The following is a 24,417-nucleotide window of genomic DNA, read 5'->3' on the forward strand; positions in this document are numbered from 1 at the left end:
GAGGCAAGCACAGGAACCGAAAGCTGCCGGAAACCGAGACGCGTGCCGGCCCAGCAGCCAGGCGAGCCAGGATGGGAAGGCAGGCTCCTCCAGCCTAGGGGCGGTGGGAGGGCGCGCAGCCACCCCGCGCTGCCAGGACTGCCCGTGGGGATGCACAGCGAGCCGGCCGGGGGCAGCCACACGGTGCCCCTGGGCCTCCTCCGGGCCGGAGTAGATGCAGACGCTCTCAGCCAGCGGAAAGGATGCTGTTCACCTTGGTAGGGAGGAGGGAGCTAAAGGAGTAAATGTCAGCAGCACTGCCCCATGCAGCCCGAGGCCGTACAGGCAGCCCATTAAATGTCCACCCACTCCCTCCCATGAGGTCTACACGGTCACCCTGAGCCTAAAGCTGTGGAGAGAAGGGGATCCCGTGCAGCCTGTTACCGACAAGCTCTTTATAACAGCTTCGTTGAGACAGAATTCACACATCACACAATGCACCTTTTTTTTTTTTTTGAGGAAGATTAGCCCTGAGCTAACTACTACCAATCCTCCTCTTTTTGCTGAGGAAGACTGGCCCTGAGCTAACATCGTGCCCATCTTCCTCTACTTTACATGTGGGACGCCTACCACAGCATGGCTTGCCAAGTGGTGCCATGTCTGCACCTGGGATCCAAACCGGTGAACCTCGGGCCCCCGAAGCGGAATGTGCGAACTTAACCGCTGCACCACCAGGCCTGCCCACACAATGCACCTTTTAAAGTGTCAATTCCATGGTTCCGGTATATTCACAAAGTTGTGCAAGCATCACCATAATCAACTGAAGAACACTTTCCTCGCCCCAAAAAGAAACCCTGTAGCCATCAGCAAGTCGCTCCCCGACCCTCAGCTCCTTCCAACCACTCAACCATTTTCCGTGTCTGTGGATTTGCCTATTCTGGATATTTTATATAAATAGAATCATATAAAACTTTTGTGATTTTTTGTGCCTGGCTTCTTTTCAAGGTTCACCCACGTTGAGGCGTGTGTCCGTACTTCCTTCCTTCTTGTGGACACACTGTTCTGTGGGGGCACGGACCACATTGTGCTTGTCCGCTCCTCAGCTGATGGACAGGCGGGCGGGTGGCCACAGCTCTTCGGCTCCCACGAATAAAGCAGCTGCGAACGTGGGTACACACGGCTTCCCGTGGACTCACGTGTTCAACTCTCTGGGCCAGCCTCCTCCTTAAGGCTTTTCTCAACAAGTTTTCCATTCAATTCCCCGGCTGATGTGAGATGAGAGAAGACAGCCTCAATTGTGAAAATATCTGTGGAGGAATAGGATTTCCACGGAACAGAATTCCATTCGGCCAACCCTGCATCAGGCGCCTCTCCACAAAACGAAACCGACGCCTGGACAGACTTGATGAAAAATATATGGAGTCCGTGACTTTTCTGTGCAAGCAAAATTAATAAAGGTACCTAATCGGTGCCAATAACCTCCTGGGAACGGGAGTGTGGTGCCTTCGAAAGGCGCTAACGCAGACACAGTGTTCTCCGTCACTCTCTGAAACAGATGCGACCTGCAGAATTGGCCACAAGGCAAATTTCTGTGCAGTTATTCCATTTTCCCACTAACTCAAAAATATTAAATCAGACACACAACCCCGTGAAGAACAGAAGTGAAGTAAATTAAAGGGAGGTTTGGAGGGAGGAAGAGGTGAGCAGTCCCCTGGCATTCTGGGCTTGTCGAAGGAGTCCGTCCCCAAAAGGCTAGCAGGACGGAGCCGGTTTGGCCGCTCCAGAGCTCCTCATCTCCCTCCCCGGACAGCACTGGCCCGGGAGCCTGGAGCTGGACCTGACCACCCCCGTCCCCTCCTCCCACCTTCGTCCATCACCCACAGACACCAAGATGGCCCAGCTTCCGCCCCGTCTCAGACCACCCTTCCAGCTTCCTTGGGGGGCTCCTCCTTGGCACCTCCTCCTCCTCCTGACCATCAAAGCCATGTTCCTGAGGCCTCGCCCTGGACGACCCCTCTTTTCTCACTCTCCACTCTCTTCTGGGGCCAGCTCCTGTCCCCGCATGACTTCCAACACCATCCCTATCCCAGAAACCTCTAAACGTACAGCCCCATCTCTGCACCATCCCTCTGCTCAGGTTGCATGAGCATCGCTAACTGAACTCGTCACCCGCAAACCTGCTCCTGGTCTGAGAAGGAAACCAGACACCATCCACCAGTTTCAGGAGCCTGGACTTCATCCCCTCACCCCACTTCTGCCCACTTCTTAACTGGGTCCACCTCTCACCCTCTCCTCTTCTGCCACCCTTGTGCAGACCACCTCCCTGGGCCCTTGCCACAGCCCCAGCTGAGCCCCCTGTCCCCTCACTGGTGTTCTTCAGACTCCCCCAGCTCTTCTCTGCCTCAGGGCCTTTGCATGTGCTCTTTCCTCCACCCTGAACATGTCCCCCCAGCCCCCCACTGCCTGGCAGGTTCTCACTCATCCTTCAGGTTTCAAGCTTCCATATCATTCTCTGACCGCCCACCCCGCCTAGGCCACACATCACCCCCACAGCTCTCACCGCATCCAAGTGTCTTTCTAGACCCTGTTCACGTTTGCAATAGGAGCACATCTTTGTTTGTAATGATTTCCCCCAGTAGACTTTAAGTTCTGTGAGCGCAGGAACTCTGCTCGTCCTGCTTGTGGCTCTGTCCCCAGCGCTCACTGCCTGGCACAAGCTCTGGAAGCTGGCATGGAGTTAAGGAAGCAATTTACTGAGCACCTGCTACGTGCCCTTAGCCAGGAGCTCCAAGGACAACATCAATGTGCCCTGATGGGATGTGAGAGAGGGCACTTCATCCCTGCAGTCTCCCTCCTCAGCCCAGAACCGCCATGCGATCCTGAGAGAAACATCAGACAGATCCTAATAGGGGGGCGTCCTCCAAAACTCCCGACCAGTCCTCCTCAAAACTGGAAAGTCATCAAAAACAAGGAAAGTCTGAGAAATGGTCACTCCAAGAGGAGCCTAAGGAGACACGACGACTAGAGGTCACGTGGGGTCCCGGATAGATATTAGGTAGAAACTGAGGGCATCTGGATAAAGGGTGGACTGTAGCTCTAATAATGTATTAACGTTGGTTCATTAATATAACAAATGTACTGTGCAGACGTAGGATGCTAATAACAGGGGGCTGGGTTTGGGTATATGAGAACTCTGTCCCATCTTTGTCATTTTTCTGTTAAGTCAAAAACTGTTCTAAAAAATAAAGTCTATTGAAAAAAATAAGGCAGAGTTTGGGGACAGAGAAGGTGGAGGGGCCACTGGGGAATCTGGGGTTGGGGGGGCCTCTCGGAGGAGGTGGCAGCTGCGCAGAGACAGGAGGCAGGTGCAGATGAGCTGCGTGCCACCTGGGACAGCCAGGGAGGGGCGGGTCAGGAGCTGGGGCCCGTGGGGGCCAAGAGGGGCAGGTGGGGGGTCAGGGCAGAGCCGGCCCTGGACTCTCACCAGCTGGGAGGGGAGGGGCCGTGAAGCTGCTCTGAGACGAGTGACTGTGGACACTAGCGGGCGTGGGGGCTGGACGTGGAGACCACGGAGGGGACAGGTGGGGCAGAAACAAGGTTCGGACGAAGGGTGGGAACAGGCAGGTGAGGCAGGGTGGAGGACGAGGAGAGGGAGGAAGGAGCGGCCGGGGTGGCGGCCGGGGTGGCGGCTGGGGCATCTCCGTGGATGAGGTCACCAGAATGGTGTGAGAAGGAACAAAGAGGAAGCTGCTGCACCAGGGGCTGGAGGTAGCAGTGAAGGAAGAGGGAACAAGGTAGAGGGAGGAGAAGGGTCTAGAAGCAGCACTGAGGTGCTGGGAGGAGCCCTGCCCCCTCCAGGCCCCCAGACAGAGCCCCACTGAGCCATCTGCAGCCCGTCATCCACCCTCCATCCCCAGGCCTCGTCACACAGGTGCAGACGGCGGCTTCGGGGACCACAGACAGGTGTGCCCCACACCTTTACCCAGCAGCCCAGCAGCTGGCTCCTCTCCAGGCTGCCTGATCCGCAGATGCCTTAATCCCACAAAGCTCTAGGACTTTGCCATCCTCGTCCTTTCATCAGGGATTTTACAGGGATTACTGGAGCCGAGTGACAGCATTACGTTCAACTCAGCAGCTATTACTGAGCATCTTTCTCGCGCCAGGCGTGGGGGCAAAGGCGACCGGATGAGTCCACGCTCCAGCAGAGAGAGAGGAATCAGGAGCAAGAGCGATAATCCTTCTCCACAGAGAATTATGACATGAGGGATCACGTGGTCCAAGGAGCGGAGGAACCGCACAGAGTCGGAGCTGTCTGGGCAGCATCTGTCCAAGGACAGACAGGAGACGCTTGGCACAGGGACGGTGCGCACAGGGGGCCGGGGGGCAGACAGGCACAAGAGATGGCAAGATCCAGGCCACAGAGGTGAGAACGTGTGCCCCTGACGTCATGGGCAGGTGGAGGCATCCAGAACGTAACCCCACAGTGGGGAGGTCAGGACGGGCTGGGTGACCCCTCGGGGGACCGAGCTGCAGCCCAAGGCTCCATGTGGCCAGGGGTCGCAGAGACCCACTTCTTTGCTGTGCAGCCAGTGATCCAGGGGCCCAAGCCCGCATCCCACACTTCTGAGAACAAGGATGCGATGCTTCTCCCCCAAGAACAAGAGATCTGGAACATTGCCTGTGGGAGCTCGCTGAGGCTGACCCAGCGCCTGGGCCCCTGAATCCTCTCCCGCAGCCCCCCCCCTCCCACCCCTGCCCGTGTCTCTGACCCCACAGGGGCCTGTTCTGGCCACTCGATGAGATTTTATTGGTTTGTACTCTTTTGCAAAGTGTGAAATTTAAACCTAAGAGATAAAAATAAGTGCAGAGATACAAAGCTTAGCAATCTTAACTCCTGTTTTGGTCCTCAAAGCCCCCTGATCTGGTTCCACTCTCAGCCGGTCTCATTGTCCACCGGGTTCCCACAATCTCCCCAGCCTGCCCGCTGACCCCCTTCTCACCCGCGGACCCCCTGCTCCAGCCCCTCTCCCCTTCCCCTTGACCACTCAGCCCTCCCTGAGGTCCTCATCCACACTGGTCGGCCACCCCACACCTCAGAGCTGCCATCAGGGACTGGCCCCTGACCCCCAGGCCAACTGGGAGCTGCCTGCGACGGGGGACCACGCCTGCAGCTCCGTCCTCCCCACAGCACCCAGGGCACACCTCACATGCTAGTTGAGTGACTACTAACAGTGCTCCTAATGTCATTTGGGCTAATGGCTTTGAACAGTTTTGTAGGCAGCATTTTAAAAGGCCACTGAGATCTCGGTGTGCAAGCCCACAGAAGCGCTGGGACTGTGAAGAGGATGGGACTACACCCCACAGTTTGGTTCTTCCAGGACACGGTTGACCTCAAGAAAGAAGGACTGCCCAGGTGGGCCTGACCTAAGCACATGAACACTCTGAACTGGATCTAGAGGTCAGAGACCAAGGAGACAGAGAGAGGGGCAGCCCGAAGCGGTCCCCCACTGCTGGCTCTGGAGATGGAGGGGCCCACGTGGACAGGAGGTGGGTGCCCTCTAGGAGTAGAGAGCTGCTTCTCCTCAGAGCCTCCAGAACGGAACTCAGCCCAGTGACACCTCAATTTCAGCCTCGTGAGGCCCTGAGCAGAGACCTCAGCCACATCATGCAGGACCTCCGACCCACAGAACTGAGAGCAGATAAACAGACGACGCTTTAAGCAGCTCAGCTGCTAATTAGTCACACAGCAACAGAAAACGAACACAAACAGCCTTCTGCCATCACAAATTCCATGCGTTGGCCTCATATACGAATACCACTACCACCACATAAAAACACAGCGTGCTGCTGGTACCTGCACTTGAGACCCAGCTCCACGGGGGTTTTAGCTGTGTGACCTTGAGCCAGTGACTGAGCCTCTCTGGTCCTCAGAGCCATCATTAAAAAAAGGAAGAAAAATCAGTTCCTATTGCTGGGTATGCTCCATGTGACACCGTAATTCCAGTTTCAGGAGTTTACCCCAAAGTACGAATCTAAATGTGCCCCCAGACATTTACTAGCTCAGGAATGAGTCCACATTTTGTGTAGGAAAAGCCAAATACACAAAAGAAAAAGCCTGAAGGGACACAAATTTAAAGAAAAAATTACCCCTGCCTTCTGCTGGATTTTTCTGTCTTCCAGGTTTTCAGCAGTATGTATTACTGGTAGTCAGAAAAAATAACGCTAAATGCCATTTGAAAAAATTAATCACTATCCAGATGGCTTCTTTGCAGACAAGCAGATCCTAAAAGGCATATGGAAAATCAAGGGACCCCAAGGAGCCAAAACAGTCTGGAAAAAGAAGAAGAAAGTTGGAGAAGTCACACTTCTTGATTTCAAACCTCAGTGCAAAGCTACGGTAACCAAAATGTGCGGCGCTGGCAGGAGGACAGACACCGAGACCGATGGAACAGAATGGAGAGGCGAGAAATAAACCTCACCCTACGGTCAACTGATACCAACAAGGGCGCCAAGACCCCTCAATGGGGACAGAATAGTCTCTGCCTTAAATGGTGCCAGGACCCCCAGACGGCCACATGCAAAAGAATAAAGCTGGACCCTTACTTTACACCATATGCAAAAATCAACTCAAAACGAATCAAAAACCTCAATGTAAGAATAAAACTATAAAACTCTTAGAAAATGTGCAAGTAAATCCTCATGACCTTGGGTTAGATAATGATTTCTTAAATACGACACCAAAAGCACAAGCAACAAAAGAAAAAATAGATAAACCGGACTCAAAACTAAAAACTTTCGTACTTCAAAAAATACTGCCAAGAAAATGAAAAGAGAACCCATCGAACAGGTGAAGATTTTGCAAATCGTACATCTGATAAGGAATTTGTATCTAGAATATATAAAGCACGCTTACAACTCAACAATAAAAAGACAACCAATCAAAAAATGGGCAAAGATCTGAATAGACATTTCTCCAAAGAAGATATACAAATGGACCGTACCAGAAAAGATGCTCCACATCATTAGCAATTAGCGAAATGCAAATCAAAACCACAATGAGATGCCATTTCATACCCACTAGGGTAGCTATAATCAAAAAGACATACAATAAAAAGCGTTGGCAAGGACGCGGAGACACTGGAACGCTGAAAGGATGCAAAAGGTGCAGCCACTTTGGAGAAGAGTCTGGCAGTCACTCGAAAGGTTAAACAGAATTATCATATGACTCCGCAGCTCCACTCCTAGGTATATACGAAAGAGAACTGGAACCACGTGTCCACAGAAAATCTCGTACTCTGAGGTTCACAGCAGCGCTACTCACAATAGCTACGAGATGGAAGCAACGTGACTGTCCATCCCCAGAGGAAAGGATGAGAACAATGTGGTCTATGCATACAATGCAGTACGACTTGCTGATAGAAAGGAACGAAGTGCTGACAGAGGCTACAACTCAGACGAATCTTTAAGACACGATGCTCAGTGAAAGAGGCAGACACAGAAGACCACACATGGTGTGATTCCACTCACAGGCAATATCCAGAAGAGGCACGTCTGTAGAGACAGAATAATTCTACAGAGACAGAGTGCTTGCCAGCGGCTGGAAGAGGGGAACAGAGAGCTACGGCTGACGGTCTGCGGGTTCTTTCTGGAGTGCTGAAAATGTTCTACAGTTGACGGAGGTGATGGTTGAACGACTCTGGGAGCATACGAATAACCAGTGAATTCTATGGAATGTGAAGTCTATCTCAAAAAGCTGTTATTAAAAAATTACTCTCTGGATGCAGGTGTCGATACGTCCTCCTGCAGGGCTGCTGTGAGGACTCAGGAAGATGATCCAGTTGGTGGCCCTAATCAACTACAAACTACCTACACAGATGTTGGCACTACCATTCCTGATGTCCTCAGCACAACCAGAAGCACCTAGTATAAGCCAGACACCACCCTAGGAGTTGGAGACTAAGGAACCGTGATCCAGTCTCTGCCCTGGGTCGGGAGTGAAGGTGTCACAGCGGCCACGCCGGGAGGGCACGCGTGTGATGGTGCACAGGGCTCAGGAGCAGGCCGCCCATCCCCCACAGCTACCAGAAGGAGCTGGTCCACACCCCACCGGGAGTCCAACACCACTGAGCACCCCTGCCCCGACTCTGGTCTTCCCTCTGGCCTCTCTCCTTGCTCACTAGGCCTCAGCCACGCTGCCTCCTCGTGGGCCTCACACATACAGGCACGTGCCTTCCCCGGGGCCTCTGCCCCTCTGCCGTTGCCTCTGCCCAGTGCTCTCTCCCCCTGGTACCCACAGGCAGGCCTCTGCGTGGATGCCACCTCCCTGACCACCCCACCTACATACGGAAGAGTAGGTCATCCTGCTTCTGTGTCCATTTCCTTCAAAGCCCTCATGGCCCCTGGATCACACATCAGTTCCTCCCTTGACATGTCCCTCTCCCCAGCGGGACTGTCAGCTCCACGCAGGTTGGGCCTTTTTTGGTCCAGCGCCATATTCCCCAGGGCCTAAAACAGGAGGAGACCCATGGAGGACGCTCAAACAAACTGCAGACCTGCCTACAGACCTTCCGGAAAGGTCTCTGGGGCACAGACATTGGGCTCTGGAGGCTGCCTTGCCCGCAGCACAGTCTGTTGAAAAACATACGAGAGACGATGCTTCTGCTGGGAAGAAACTAAAACGGAAAAACTCACATCTGGATGTCTGACCTGGTCAAAGTCGAAACACAAAACAACAAACACAAAGGGATGAAAATCAAATTCCACGCCACAGGCCACAGGGCTCGGCTCTTGGAAGCAGAAGCAACCCAGCGCCCATCCCAGGCCCCCGGGGGGTGCACCTGCTATTCCTGGACGACACCACGAGTCACCCTGTCCTCTCCTTCCCAGGCATTTATCTTAATCCTCTGTTTCACAAAAGGCTTCTTAAAGATAGCAGCAGTCATTATTTTTAGGGATGTGCTCATTTGCAAACCCCAAATCCTGCAGGCAAATCTCAGGGACAAATATTAACGATGCCCTTGGCACGGCGCTCTGTGCACGTGCGTTTTATGAGCTTGCCTTAACCAGAATAAAAAATTACTCTTTCGTTAGTTCCTTCTGAATGTTAATCAAGATCTGCAGCCTGTCTGCCCCAAAGCTATGACAGTTATGTTTTAATCACTTCCAAACAGGCTCATCGCTGCTTAATCCACCAAGGATGCCGGCTGATTGCAACAGGCAGGAGGCCATCCCAGCCGGGGGCAGCGCCAGAACACGTCACAGGGGCATCTCCACGCGGCTCTGATAGCACCGTCTCCCGCCCGGAGGACCGTTTATACGCAGCTGATTTTGTTCAGAGGGACAAAGAGAGGAAGGAAACAAAACTTAACTACCAGGAAGGGTCTCGTCCAATAAGCTGGGAAATGAGATATGAAATCTGCCCGTGGGGAGAAATGCGCAGCCTGAGGACGACATGGCCGGCCTGCCGTGGACCAGCGTGCTCACAAATGTGGGGGCCTTTCTCTGGCTATTCGTCCTGGAAAGCACGAGAATTGCCATTCCCTCTTTCGAGGATCATTAAAAAAAAATAAAGACTGTCATCTATAAACTGCTGTCTGCCCAGGCAGAGCAAGCTAGTCCCCTGCTAAGGAATTCAGGGCGCTCTGAGGATGCTAGAGATGACTGCAGGACGAAGTGCCAGCAAAGACGACGTCAGACTAACTCTTTCAGGCCCTGGAAGCCACAGGAGTCTCGTGTCCATTTCTAAATGCGTACGCCAGACCTGCCCATTCACCCCCTCCCGGCTCCGCCCTGTGGGTGCTCACGTTCCAGCTCCTAGAGAGGTGCCCGCCAGGCAGCAATGACGTGGAATCGTGTCTTACATTATCCCCACGACGATGCTCGGAGTAGGTGCTGCCATTCTCCCACTTGCATCTGAGCCGGATTTGAATCCAGGAAGCCGGACTCCAGAGCCCATGGTACCCCTTCCCCCCATGACACTACGGCATGCGCAACAGATGCTCAGAGAGAACTTCTGAACAGCCAGCCTCCTTCTCAAGACCCAGCACACCCAGAGACAGGGCTTCCTTCCAGGAGGCAGAGGGCAGCTCGTGGTCGTTTCAACAGAGACAGTCCTGGGGCAGCAGGGTCGGCCGGCGAGTCTACAGAGGAGACAGGACAGGGGCCGAGACGAGAGGTGAGGAAGCACAGGTGACAGAGAGCAGAGAAAGAAGACAAGGCCGTTGACAGGCTTCCTCAGAAGTGTCCCCCTGGTCCCAAGGCTGGGACGTGGCCAGCGGGTCAGGCTGTCCGCCAGACCTCACGCCTGACCTGCTCTGGCCTGCACACGGGCCACGCTCCGTACCACAGACAACTGTGTCTGGGCCGAACGGCTCTGAAGATGACCTGACAGGGGCCTTTGCTGAAGCCGCTCAGATTTAATCCACCAGAAGCTTGGCTAATAGAGTCTACAGAGCAGCACGGATATTCCGAAAACCAGTAAGGATGGCGCAGGTGAAGTGGAGGGAGGTGTTCTGTCTGAACCAAGACTGGCCCCCAGGACAACCCACAGCAGTGTGCAAGTTGCCAGGCCCCCAGGTCTCATCCCTCCTCCCAGAGGCCCCTTTCCCAAGACGCTGACCCTGTGGGTCTGGGGTCGGGGAAAGACCGGGCTCGTCTCGAGGCCGCATGCCCTCTCGGGGGTTCTGATGTGTGAGCCCGTGTGGACGCTCTCGCCCCCCCATCACCGCCCCTCCAGCAGGGATGAGCCACGATGCTATGTGAGGGCACACCACCAGGTGCTGGGGACTCGGGGGGCAAAATGCTGAGCCCCTGACTGCACGGGGATTACATTCCAGAGGGAGAGACAGACCAACACCAAACAAGTCGGCACGTAATGGTTCCAGGCTGTGGGAAGTCAAGGGAAGGACACTGGGGGGGGCCAGGAGGTGGGGTGACTGAGTGGCACGGGCGGAGGGAAGGGGCCAGAGAATGTGTGTCTGCGGAGGAAATGTCAAGAGAGAACTGGGATGTGGAGAAGAGAGCTCCAGGCAGGGGCTGCACGGGCAAACCCAGGATGCTTCTAACCTCGTCAAAGCCATCTGACCTGCACCTCGGCCCCTGGGAGGTGACCTCTATGCCCCCGGAATGCCCCGCTGGATAAAACCATATGTGGGGGCCTTGGGCCAGCCAGAGAGGACCAGCATGGCCTGGGGTGGGGGTTTTGGGTCCTACCCTGTGTGTCACATCCCAGAGAGATGCAGACAGGTCAGCCATGAGCGCAGTCGCCATGCGTACAAGATGGCCCCCCAATAAAAACTCTGGACCATGAGGCTCAGGAGCACCCCTGGCTTGCAATGCTCTGCACAAATGTCACATCACTGTCAATAGGTGACGCCATCTATGACTCCCCAGGGAGAGGACAACTGGAAGCCCAGCATTCAGGGACCCCTGGACCTGTCCCATTCCCCTCCCACCTTGGCTGATTTCAGCCTGTGCCCTTTCACCGTAATAAACCACAACTGTGAGTGTAACAGCTTTCACTGAGATCTGGGAGTCTTTCCAGTGAATTACCAAACCTACAGGCCGTCTTGGGGACCACAAACCTACAATCAGTGCCAGAAGTGAGGGTGGGATTAGGGGCCCAGCGTCTCTAACCTTGTGCCTGGGTGGGCACGTGCTCAGCTTGCTCCAGAAGAGCAAGGAGGCCCAGTGGCTGGAGCACAGCGAGCGAGGAGGGGAGGCACGGAGTGATGTGGGCAGGGCTGCCGGTCCAGAGCGTGTCAGGGGGCCCAGCTCGGCAGCACCTCCAAGGACAGGCCACCGTGCTGGCCTCTGGCACTGGAGCAGCTGGTGGGCTGACCCCCTGAGCTCACCCCTAACTGTGCCTGCATGCTGCTCTGGCCAGGGACCAGCTCCTCCTCCAGCCAGGAAAAGGAGGGCTGACAGTCTGCCGCCCTGAGCAAACCCCGACTCAGGGACCCACCGAGGCCTCGCACACAGCCCCCCACGCCTGGTAAACAAGAACAAACTCCATCCAGCCGGAGCTCAGCACAGGCCCACCCACATGTGTCTCTGTTTAAAAAGCCTATAGTTGGCGAGAACTAAGATTTTACATCCATCCCCTCCACCCCACCACCACGGCAGCTAACAAGCCACAGACGGCCAGCCCGTGCTGCCCTCCTGCTTGCTGTGTTTATGCTTATTTTAGAAAATACTTGATAAAGTGAAAAATATGCCACCAGCTTGCCTCAAGATGCGACCTGCAGTCTGACAGCAGGCAGAACCTTCCAGAAATCGCCCATTTCCAGGCATATGTGCTCCAGGCTGGCAGGACGACCACGGGAGCAGAGGTCCAAGTGTCTGGCAGCTGGCCCTTCCAGGACACCGGCAAGGTAGCAAGGCCCCCCGTCTGACCCCACTGGACAGGGGACCAGTCAGCCGCAGCCGAGGGAGGCAGCAGTTAGCAGAAGGGAGGACACTTAGTCTGGTGACTTAGTTTCCTGTGGCTGCTATGACAAACTGCCATAAATTTGGTGCCTCCAAGAGCACCAGTGTATCCTCTCACAGTCCTGGAGGTCAGAGGTCCGAAATCAGTTTCCCTGGGCTGAAGTCAAGGTGCTGGAGGGCTGGGTCCTCCTGGTGGCTCTAGGGGAGAATTCCGGCTTCTTGAGGCGCCCACACTCCTTGGCATGTGGCCCCTTCCTCCATCTTCAAAGCCAGCAGTGTGGCATCCTGCTTCCATCTTCACTTTGCCACCTTGGCCTACAGTCAAATCTCCCTCTGCCTCCCTCTCGTAAGGACACTTGTGATGACCTCAGGCCCACGGGATAATCCAGGACCATCTGCCCCTCTCAAGATCCCTAACTTAATTACATCCAGAGTGGCCAGAGGGGTCCCACGGGCCTGCTTCTCAGAGCCACCTCTGATCCCCCGATCGTGCTCCGGGAAGAGTTTGAACCCAAACTGCAACGTGTTGTGAGAGTCCACTCGAGCGGCTCCATCCACGTCGTACTAACGGCCCTCCCGCCGTCTGCCCAGCGGCGCGCAAGGGTGCAGAGCCGGGCGCCGGGCAGGGGCTCCGTGCTGTGAGCCTCACCTCCAGCTCCGCTCAGCCCCCCAGGCCTGCAGCCTCCACCGGACTGGCCTTAGGGCCCCTTCACCAACCCCCAGGACTTGCTCCTTTTGCCACTGGGACATGCACCCCAAAAGACCTGCCCTGAGAAGATCATTCCAATGCAGACACCCCTCCTTACCTTGACCAGCTCCTTAAATTTGGGGTCTTCCTTGGAGGTGGGGTCGATCATCGTGCGCTCCTCGTTCTCCTCTGCCGGGGACAAAGGAGCGTCAGGGTCAGCGTTAGGGGGAGCAGCAGGACACCGGGGGTGGCCGACTTCCCTCACCCAAATCGGGGGAGATGGACCGAGAGCAGAGAATCTCCTCGTCTTCTCAGTAAGGACGAGCAAGACCGCCCGGTGTCAGCCGCGCAGCACACAGCCCAGGGTGGGCGGCCGGCCAGCCGCGGGGAAAGGCCTTGAGGAAGGTGGACGGGCCATCCTCACGCATTCGCCTCTTCCTGAAAGGGATGCGTTCCTACTCCCTCATTCTGCCAGGCCTCGCCCCTCATCAACGCCACCGCAACCACTCCCATCTTCTGGGAGAAACTATGGGGGGGCATGCACAAGGCCGGAGTCGGACCCAAGGGGAAAGCTCCCGCAGCCTCCAATAACAACCTCAGGGAAGAGCTGTCGTTCACTGAGAAAGCTCGCTGCCACGTGAGACAGCCAGACAAAAATATTAGAAAGTCATGGCAAAAAAAGGATGATGTTTCACAGCAAACTGTGTTCATCTATACTCTGTTTCTGTTTTTCCCTCCGTGTTCTGGCCATGATCCATGGACATCGGGGGACCACCGAGCTTGCTACGGAAGGAGTGAGACATGGTGATAACGAGGACGTGGGACTGCAGACGGGAAAGACCCACAGAGGCCAGACACGACGAGAACAAAACTGACCAGAGAAATTAAAAGGAAATAAGAGAGAGAGAGAGAAGGGGGGCTGTAGGCAGGGCCAGGGCCCACGGGGTGTGCGGGTGCAGATGACCCGGAAGCGGGGGCCCAGACACACTTCCAAGGAGCTGGGGACCCTGTCCGAGTCGGTGGGAATGAAACGGCTTTGAGAGACAGTGGCTTCACAGCAGGAAAACCTGATAAAGCGGAAAAACTATTTTTGGAGCTGTGCAGATCAGACACTCAAGGGGGATGCTCTGGGTAACACGCAGGGGACCACACCAGGGTCCCTTGTGACGTCTCTGCTGAGGCCCTCAGAAGCCTCCTACTTCTGCTGGGAACAAAGACAGGACCTCCACGTGGCCTCCAAGGTCCTCTGCAGCCTTGTTTCCCCAGCTATCCCTGGCACGCTCCACTCCAGCCCTTCTGGCCTTCCTTTGCTGCTCAGCAAGCCTCGGCACCACTGCCCCAGGGCCTTGGCACATGTTGCTCCCTGTTCAATATCCCCTCCCCCCACTTCACAACCCCTTCACCCTTCAGATCTCAGCTCCAGGTGCTGACTGGGCCAGTCCTCATCAAGATCTCATGAGCTTCAGGGGCCAGCAGAACCTTACGGAACGAGCTGAAGAGTGACAACTCGCAGGCCCAAGAGAAGCTGCTTGCAAAAGATGGTAAGACAAGGAGGGTCAGGGCCCAGGGAGAGGCAGGTACAAGGCATTATTGATACAACAACAGCCTGCCGCACGTTTAACATGAATCTATTTCCTAGCGCCCCTGCTGGTGTGAAGCAGGCTTCTCAAGCAGGAGTGACTGTGTCCCCCACCGCAGGGGACACACAGCAGCGTCTGGAGACATTTTTCATCATCCTAACTGGTGCGGGGAATGCTACTGGCATCTAGTGGGTCGAACACCCCGCAAAGCACAGGACAGCGCCCAGGACGAGGAATTATCCAGTGCCGACTGTCCCTAGTGCCGAGGTGGAGAAACCTTGTTCTAAATCAGGCTAATCCTCAGCCCCACAGGCTGGTCCCCAATTTCCCCTTGGAGAAATTGTGCCCCCAGAGCAGCCTCCTGGACAGCAACTCCAGCCAGACTGCAGACCACCAGCAAAGGCACCATGAAGAGTTCCGCTCCTCCAGGAGGGCGGGACGGCTGCAGCGGACCCAGTGGGACCTCAGGGGCTCGCCCAGCGCTGGGCTGCAGGCCCGCCAGGCCGAACCTGGGTTTGCATTTTTCTCCGCAAGCTCTTGCCGGCCTGGCCTTGGAGTGGAAACCACAAAAGAGAAATCAACTGGACTTGCCTTGGAACCAGGGTTTGGAAATACATGGAAAGTTCCACGAATGCCTTCCAGGTTGATCAGATCCCAAAACGCACTTTAAGGAAAATGGGTCCAGAGAGTAACCTCATTAGTGCTGGACTGTGTCACAGTCCCAAGAAATGGGTGTGGGGGCCTTCAACACTTGGCAGGTCCCACCCAGCAAGCCCCAGGCCTTCGGGCAGCTCTGGCTTGCACAGCGATGGGCTGTATTCATCGTGTTTCCTATCTTCTGATGCTGTGACATCTTGGGCCCTTGCAGACTTAGAGAGATCACCCCTCTAGTGCTTGCTAATTCTCCATTTAGCAAACAACCCCCTTGCGAGGGCCTTTCCTGTCATGTGCAAACCAGCCAGTCCAGAGCCCACGCCCCCAGCCATCTCTTTTCCTGGGCTCTCACGGGCTCTAACACTGCCAGCCAACACCTGCGGCCCAATCACCCTGGGACCAGGTACAGACAACTCAGGACAGCTTCCACTCCCCAGAACCCGCTGAAATCATTCAAATTAGCCCCTCCTAAGCCTGCTCACCCTGCCTCACCCACCCCTTCCCATGAAAACAATAATAAAGGTTTCTGCCCATGTCTTCCCCCCGCTCCTGCCTCCCACCCACCCTGGTGCCTCCCCGTGTGGCCCTGCGTGGCACCGCGTCCCCCTCACTTCAGAACTGTGAGAATAACAAACTCTCTTTTTGCTGGCAGCCGTCTCCATATCTGCTGGCCTCACCACGCCTAAATAATAACAAAACTTCTATTTTAAATCAGAGAGGCAGAAGTCTACTGACTTTTTCCTACAGACTTTTCTAAACATGACCTTGAGCTAAGAGCCAGGACTCTCAAGTGCCACCTGGCGTGACGTCTGATCCAAAGGCCAGAACTAACACGCTCCTCTGGGGCCTCACCCACACTGACTGCACGTCATGGGAGCTCGACTCTCTCACGACAGGGAGACGGCGGAGCCGACGGTACCTAGCAGGGTGTCTCCAGGGTGAACATCCGCCAAGGCAGGGGACATCGGTGAGTTGATGGCATTTTTGCCTTCTTCCTGCAGGTCACTCACTGTCGAGCAGAAAGAGAAAGGGAAAAACCGGGTTAGTATAAATGAAATACTGTGGTCTCACATGTTGGCAGGGGAAACAGAGAGAAATCAACTCTTGTTTTTTAAGCATTTAACAAACATTCCTAAATGGCGGGTTGCCCAGAAAGAGTCCAAGGAGAAAGCCTCCGAGCCAAGAACGCACTCTGTGATTCCTCCCCCTTGCCAGGCACTCCCCCAAACCCACCAGGCCCGGCCGGCCGGTCTGCTTTAACGGCTCTTTGGAAGACGTGACTAAGACGAGGAAGCTTCTGGATGCTTCCAGATCTGCCCAAGGCTGCGGAGACTGGACGAGGTCTGGACCACAGCGACAGGGGCTGTAAGGGCGAGGTTGCCTCCCCTCCTCTTCCTGGACAGCTGCTGCATCCTACGCTGGACTCCGGGTGTGAAGGCCCCTCCCAGCACGTGCACAGGCCAGTCCAGAATTGAACGGCCATGCTGTTGTCGATGGCCACATTCAAGGGGACGGAATCCTGACGGTCTGAAGGTAGGTAACGCCAGGGTCAGCACCCCTAGATTATGCAACAGAATTGAACAAGCCGGGTCCAGAGGCTTTGCGTTGGAGGCACCACCACCTCGTATCTGGGGAGTACCACTTGTGCGTGTGTTGGGGGCGCAGGGCATCCTGAACAGTCCCAGGGTCCAGGGGGCTGTGCCATCGAAAGGACAGCAGGATCCCACAGTGGCAGCAAGAATCCCTCACTTCCTGCCCTAGAGAGACCCTCCAGGTAAACGCCCGGAGTCACATCCACCAGGGAGCATCACCGAGACCCGGCAGTTAGACTGGGGACTGACACCCTTGACTTTCTTTTTTTCTTTCTTTTTTTTTTTTTAATTGAGTTCATAATAGTTTACATCACAGTGAAATTTCAGTTGTACATTATTATTTGTCAGTCACCATATAAATGTGCCCCTTCACTCCTTATGCCCACCCCCAAATCCCCTTCCCCTCTGGTAACCAGAAAACTGTTCTCTTTGTCCGTGTGTTAGTTTATCTTCCACATATGAGTGAACTCATATGGTGTTTGTCTTTCTCAGTCTGGCTTATTTCATTTCACATCATACCCTCCAGGTCCTTCCATGTTGTTACAACTGGGATGATTTTGTCTTTTTTTCTGGCTGAGTAGTATTCCATTGTATAGATATACCACATCTTCTTTACCTATTCATCAGTCAATGGGCACTTGGGTTGCTTCCATGTCTTAGCTGTTGTGACACCTTCGACTTTTAACACCATGTTTCTCCCGCCAGTCGGTCCCAGCTGCTCACTGGATTCCAGGTTCCAGCCCCAAAGTCAGATTTAATGAGTGTGGGGCAGGGCCCGGGCACCTGCCACTTCATACAGCCCTGGCTGAGAAGCACTGGGTAACGGCCCCGAGTCACACCACAAAGCCAGCCTCCTCATCGGCGGTCTCCAGTGGCAAGGGCCCAGGACAGTCTGCCCAGGCCTTCTCCTCTTAGATGAAAGGTTCTTAAAGGTGAAAATCTGTTCCCTCTTTCAACACCACAGTGGCCTTGAACCTTTGACACCTCCAGATCCAGGCACCGGAAGCGACAGGTGCTAGAGTGGCAAGGGGACACGGCACGACGGCTTTGGAACAGCAGGCCGTAGTGGTACCCCCTTGCTGGTGGCTCAACGCCACGCAAGTCCCGTTAACCTCTCTGAGCCTCAAAACATCAGGGCCCCGGAAGGACTAAATGAAACAATGAATGTGAGCAAGCCCCGAGCTGGACACACGGGGGGCTCTTGGACTTGGTTTTAGACCAAGCCTTGGGGACGACCCACCCTCCATCCCTCACAAGGACGACAGCAGTGGGGCCCAGGATGCTGGCTTCAGACATCAGTGAAGGCCTGACACAAGACGTTTAAAAGTAGGCTCTCTGGACACCCACGCTCTATAGCAGCACAATTCACATGAGCCAAAAGGTGGAAGCAGCCCCAGTGTCCACCAATGGATGGAGGGATCAACACAATGTGGTCCATACGTATAATGGAACGTTATCCACCTATAAAAAGGAAGGAAATCCTGTTACACGCCACAACACGGATGAACCCTGAGGACATCACGCTAAGTGAGATAGGCCAGTCACAAAAAGACAAATCCTGCAGGATTCATCTTAACGTGAGGTACTTAGAGGAGTCAAATCCATAGAGATGGGACGCAGAATGGTGGGGCCAGGGGCTCGGGGAGGGGGTCGGGGGGCTAGTGTCTAATTGCAAGATGAAAAGAGTTCTGGAGATGGATGGTGTGACGGTTGTGCAACATTGCAAATGTAGTTAATACCACTGGGCTGTACACCTAAAAAGGGTTAAAATGGTCAATTTCATGTTACATATATTTTACCACTAACAAGAAAAGACAAGACACAGTGGACCCTCTCACAACAACATCCGGGCCTGGAAGTCAGCCCTTGTGGGCGGCCCGTGGTGTCTTAGCCCCACCCCACAGGAGCGTCCTGAGAACAGACCCTACACATAGCCATCTTTTTATCCCCTAAATTCTTAGCTTAACTCTGTGCAAGAAGCAGACAAATGTTAAACCTTCAGGAGTAAATGATTAACTTGCAGATTTCCGGGACTCCCCTCTGCCCCACTTCCCTAAAAACATCCCAAAGACCCCCTCCCAGGCTAGGTTAGAAAACAGACACCAGATTTCAGCGACTGTTTTTACTACATGAGTTACAGAGCATTTTAACCAGCAAAGAGCTTTCAAAGGCAGAAAAGGAGGCGAGGAGAGGGGCTATTTCACAAAAGCCCTGGCGTCTATAAGGTGCGTACGTGAATCGGGGAACCGGGCGTGCGCAGAAGACGTCGGCTCCATGTCCGTCTCCTGGGCCGACATCCCTGGAGGACAGAGGGCAGGGAGCAACCTGCTGGGCGCGGCTGAGTGAGAACAAAAGACCTGGTTTCGTGCAAGCAGAGGCTCCCACAGGTGGGCTTCGGGGCACAGGTGAGGCACGCAGATGAGTCGGCACCATGAGCCACCACTCGTCTCAGAAAGCCGCAGAGCTGCCACACCGACCACCCGCTCCCCCGGACACGGGGCATGCGCCAGGCAACGGATGGGAAGGGCGGAGGCTGGGGAAATGCTTGCCAGCTGCCCTCCTGCCTCATCTCAAAAACAGAGGTGGGGGGGAGGGAAGAGCATTTTCAAAGCACAGAAACTGGGTCACATGAAAACAGAGAAATTTCCACACCGCCCTTGAACATCAAAGATAACACTAACCAGGGCCCAGGACTTGGCGATCTTAATAAACGAGAAATGCTCTCAAGGACCTGCCAGGCTCCAGTTCAACGGCACATTCCAGAAGGGCTTGTTATACACGAAGCCCTGAGCAGAACAAGGGCAGGGCCGGCAGCTGGGAGCCTGGGTCTGCGGCCACAGGGCCCCGGGTGCAAACCTCCCTTTGCCACGTGCTGGCGTGTGGCCTCAAGCAAGACCCTTCACCTAGCCAAGCCTCAGTTTCCCATCTATAGCTTTGGGGGAGGGGGAGAGGTGGCAGCAGTACCTCCCTCCCAGGGGCTTCTGAGGAATAACTGAGGTCATGAGCGGTCGGCTTCCGGGTCAGAGACCCAGCTTTGCGAAGGGGAGGGACGGATGTAGGTAAATAGTAGCTCCAGAGAAATGCAAACTGAGGAAGGAGAGATGGAGAGGAGGGTGTGGCTCTCCCTCATCCTAGGGAAACCACGGAAGGCTTCCTGGAGGAGGCAGCAATTAAACAGCCTTGAAAGATGGCAAGAAGCTAGAAAAGGGACTTTGGGACTCTGTGCAAAGCACACGGGGGACTGATGAGAGCTGGGATTCCAGAAGCCCAATGTGGCAGCCACGTCGATGCTGAACCACAGGAGGGTTCCACAGATGCCTCTTTGGGACTCTGCTATTTTCCACGGCCTGGGTTCTCTAAGGGGCGCCGTGCTGAGGAGCATCGGGTCTATCTCTGACTCTCGTCTTCCGAGGGTCAGCCTGACGTTTGGAAGGAGGGGCGCCCTTTGAACCACAGCTTTTCCCCCCGGACCTCACTCTGCCAGCTTAGTGGCTTTCTGTTAATCCCAGGAATGTTCTGCTTTTTCAAGTACTGGTCCATTTTTCAGAAAGTCAAACATTTCAAAGATACGAAACACCAGCTGTCTAGAGTCACGGGGAAAGATCGGCTGGCATGTGGTGTGCACAATGGGTGCGGGTGTTCAAAGGGACTGGGGCTCGATGTCCCGGGGCCAGAGATTAACTGCGTTCCTAAACGCCTGCCATTGCTTTGAGATGGACACCCTTGTCCACGCTAAACCCAACAGCCAACCAGGAGGGAGTGGACGTCATCGTGCTCCCACTACGCCAAGTTCACCTCCCAGCAGTGACACCACGACCACGGGCCACACAGCGGACACAGGGCTGGGGAGTGCCAGGAGGGGGAGGGAGAGAGGATGGAGGCCAGGTCGGAGGAGAGCCAAGGGGAGCATTTGCTAGCACGAGTGCCCCTTTGGGGACATCCACTCCTCGCCCAGCCCAGGGCAGCAGAGTGGGACGTGCAGACTGTAGTCGCCGGAAATATGGGGTTTAGTGTGGAATCTCCAAATTTACAAATGTGAGCAAATAATTCAAATTCTGTGGGCCAGCTGGGGGCCACCAGTTTGCCACCTCAGGTGGCAGTAAATGTCCAGTCCATGTTCCTGCCTGTCAGTGGGAGTGGGGAGAGGGCCACTAACATTTCCTGAGCACCTACTATGTGCCGTCTACTCATCTCATCTCCTAACAAGTCTGTGCGGGAGTGGCTGGGTCCTGCTGGGCCAGCTTCCGTTAGATGTGAAGGTACCTGAGATACACCACCAGTGAGCCCCGGAGTCAGGACAGAACCCGGTTCTACCTGGTCTTGCAACTCGCTGTGCCCAGCTAAATCCTACCCACCCTCAAGGCTCAGCTTACTGGCCACCTCCTCCAGGAAGCCCTCCTGGGTGCTTCCCTCCCACCCCAGGCTCCCCTCTGCCCAGCTCACAGCATACAGCCATGTAACTCTCTCTTTCAGTGGACCATCTGCTCACACCAGTACTAACTGAGCTCCTGCGCATAGTAGGTCTTCACATTTTGGGAGTAGCACAATGAAGGGCTTAGACCCCTGGAGACAGTTTGCTGGTTTCAGACCCCGGCTTGGCCACTGGAAACTGAGTGATCCTGGGCATGCTACTTAAGTGCTCTGTGCCTCAGTTTCCATCTGTGAAATGGGGCCTGCTACCCCTCAAAGAGAGATTAGGAAGATCAAATGAGACGAGCCCTCAGAGTACTCGCTGGCATGCAACAAGCACTCAATAAATGCCAGCTTCTGGCGTCTGTCGAATGGATGACCACATGCGTGTCTCCAAACCCCTCTGTCTTTCCATCACTCCACCCAAAGATTGGGCAGGGTTTAAAAAAAAAACCACCGCTCCTGACCAGAATCACAAGCACATAAAAAGGAGGACAGGGAACCGAAACCTGAACCTCGCCACTTGAAAGTATCTCATAAAGAGGCTGCCACTCAGACCCCGAGCCAAATGCAATGCTTCCATCTTTGATATATTTCTTTTCATCTTTCTCTTTGCATTGGTTTCATTTATTTATTTATTTCTGCCCATTCTCTTTCCAAAAAAAAAGGCTTTTAGGCAGCTTTTTTCCCCCCTTTTGACATTATCAGGAAAACACAACTTTTGAAAGCGGGCTGGCTTACAAGGTTACAGGAAGAGAAGCATCAATGGGAAAACCAAAGCTTCTCAGCTTCTTGCTCCACAAGGAGGGGACGGGGCGGGGGGGGGGAGGGTGTCACAACGCACCCCTGCAAAGATGGGGTGCAGGAAGCCCGGTGGGGGCTCACCTGCGGGGGCTTCAGCGAGGGTGAGGAGGCCTCACGGGGGGTGAACTGCGGCCCTCGGAGGCTGAAGCAGGGACATCTCCATTTTCTGACATTTTTCTAAGTGTGTCGTTTCAGCCAAGCAGACGTGCTTTGCCACCTGTGGGGGCTTTTTACTCCAAACATCCACGTCCTGGTTTTCAGAGAGGACAAAAGACCAGGAGGAGCACTCTCAGCGGGGCCCATCTGAACCAGGATCAAAGAGAAAACCCGAGCGAAAACGGCCGCCCTTCACCGGGTCCGCGCCTAAAAGGAGAACTGGAAAATGGCAGGAGAGCTGCCTTAATTTTGGACACTCAGCCAGCCCTTTTCAAGACAGACCCACTTCCACTTACTGGTGACCCCACGCAAAGACACCGAGTGGTCTCTGATCAGAGCTGCCGGGAAAAGTGCGGAGGATAAAGTGGCCTCTCCGAGTCAGCTCACCACCCCCGGTCCTCTCCCGGGCTGCCGAGGGGGCTCGGGGACTAACTTAGGTGTGTAAGTGGGAGCCTGATGAAATCTCGGTTCAATGAGGCTTTCCGGGCCTCGCGGTGGAAGCAAGCGCTTTCTATGAATTCTCCGGCTCCCATCTGTGCTCGGAGGGGCTGTTTCTTTGCAGAAGTTATCATTTATCAGAATAATTAAATTCATCAGACATAAAGGTCTTAACAGAGCGGTTCTTCTAAAAATAAATCAAATGGGACTTCATGTGAAGATCTCACAGCTCAGTGGAGTTAAAATCAGGCCCAAGTAAGAGCTGAACGAGAACAGTGACACCCACAGACTAGACCGCTGGGGGTAGACGCTGCAGGGCCACCGTTTCTGACATCCAAGGATACAGGGATCAGAAGCAGCTACCGCTCATAATTCAAAGGGGTGAGCTGTTTCCGGAGCATCACGCTTGCAAAGGCCTTGAAACGTGAGGCCCAGCCCTTCCCAGGAGGTCAGGAACTCTGCGACTCCCGGGGTCACAAGGGAGGGGTGACAGCGTCTTGCTCAGGGTAACTCTGCGATTCCCAGGGTCTCGAGGGATGGGTGACCGCGTCTCACCCGGGGTAATGGCAGTGAGAGCTAACGGCCGGGAGAGAGCAGCTGCCCTTCCCAACCCAGAGATGGGAAAAGAGCAACCCCACTTTCAGCGACAAGTGGAGCAACACGTGACAGAGCGAGCCGCTTACCTCTCACGGGGCAGATCTGGTTTGTTTTCACCCAGGAACGGGGTTTGGCCCCGTCACGAGGACGCCGGCCCTTCTAATGAGCTCAGTGTATCTGTGTACATTTAACGCGCTGTAATTTCTCAGCGGAGGACGAGTTTCCGAACTGTCTGACCAGACAGCAGGAATAAGAGAGCACCGTGATTTATGGGGTTTGCTCTGCTGGGGCATGAGTTTCCAACCCATTTCTTGAGTTAAAACAAATGAGCGAGCATTTCAATACGGCAACATCCGAAGGAGGTCAGCAGGCGTAACGGACCGCACATCAAGAGCTCAGGATCTGTCCTGTTCAGGCAGCGGCCAGCCTCGGGGTCGCAGCCCACTGACCCCACCTGTGCTCGCGCTGGGAGAGTCCGGGGCAGGCAGCGGACACCGGGGAAGGACGTGTCCTGGCCACTTCCCCCGCAAGAGCTGGCCTAGCCCCTGGCAGAGGAGGGTCTGAAGGAACAAACTTACGGCTCATTGAGTGCAGTCCACATCATGGTGTGTTTTAAAAAGCCAGTTTCAAAACAATACAGCATGATATTTATGAAAAAAATACAATCGGAAAACTCAAAACTATACATTTCTGTGTGTACACATCTAAATCCATAGAAAAAGGAATGAAAGGATACGCTCCAAAACGACAAGAGTAGCACTACCTTCGGAAGGGAGGCGTGACGGAGGGAAAGGAGGAGACGGGGAGAGGCTTTGCCTCAACTGCATTCACACGTTACTTGTGAAATAAAAATAAAGCTAAAAGAACGGACAACAAACAGATGCTCTGATGGGCATGTGCAGGCTACAGTGGAGGCCCCAAGGAGGCGGCAGCCAATTCTTCAGGGAAGGAGACCAGAGGGACGAGGGGGCGGCGAGGCTGCTGCCTGCCCTGAGGGGCTCAGCTCCCAGGCAAGGACAGGTTTCTAAAGGCAGAGATGCCCAGACTGTAGAGCTGTCCGGCCAGCATGGTGTCCCCTCTGCCTTAGGTGAAG

At 54.7% G+C, this 24,417-nt stretch overlaps 1 protein-coding gene across 1 annotated transcript in view; it reads right to left on the bottom strand.

Moving 5' to 3' along the window:
- PARVB (parvin beta) overlaps positions 1-24,417 on the bottom strand; it is a 107,931-nt gene that overhangs the window by 37,766 nt on the left and 45,748 nt on the right. Inside the window, exons 2-3 of the mRNA XM_044778141.2 lie at positions 16,247-16,336; positions 13,212-13,282 (exon numbers count right to left, since the gene is read on the bottom strand). Of these exons, the coding sequence (XP_044634076.2) occupies positions 13,212-13,282; positions 16,247-16,336 (161 nt within the window). The remainder of the gene's footprint in view (positions 1-13,211; positions 13,283-16,246; positions 16,337-24,417) is intronic.

This window comes from Equus asinus, chromosome 4, assembly GCF_041296235.1.
Source record: "Equus asinus isolate D_3611 breed Donkey chromosome 4, EquAss-T2T_v2, whole genome shotgun sequence".
Taxonomy (NCBI): Eukaryota; Metazoa; Chordata; class Mammalia; order Perissodactyla; family Equidae; genus Equus; species Equus asinus.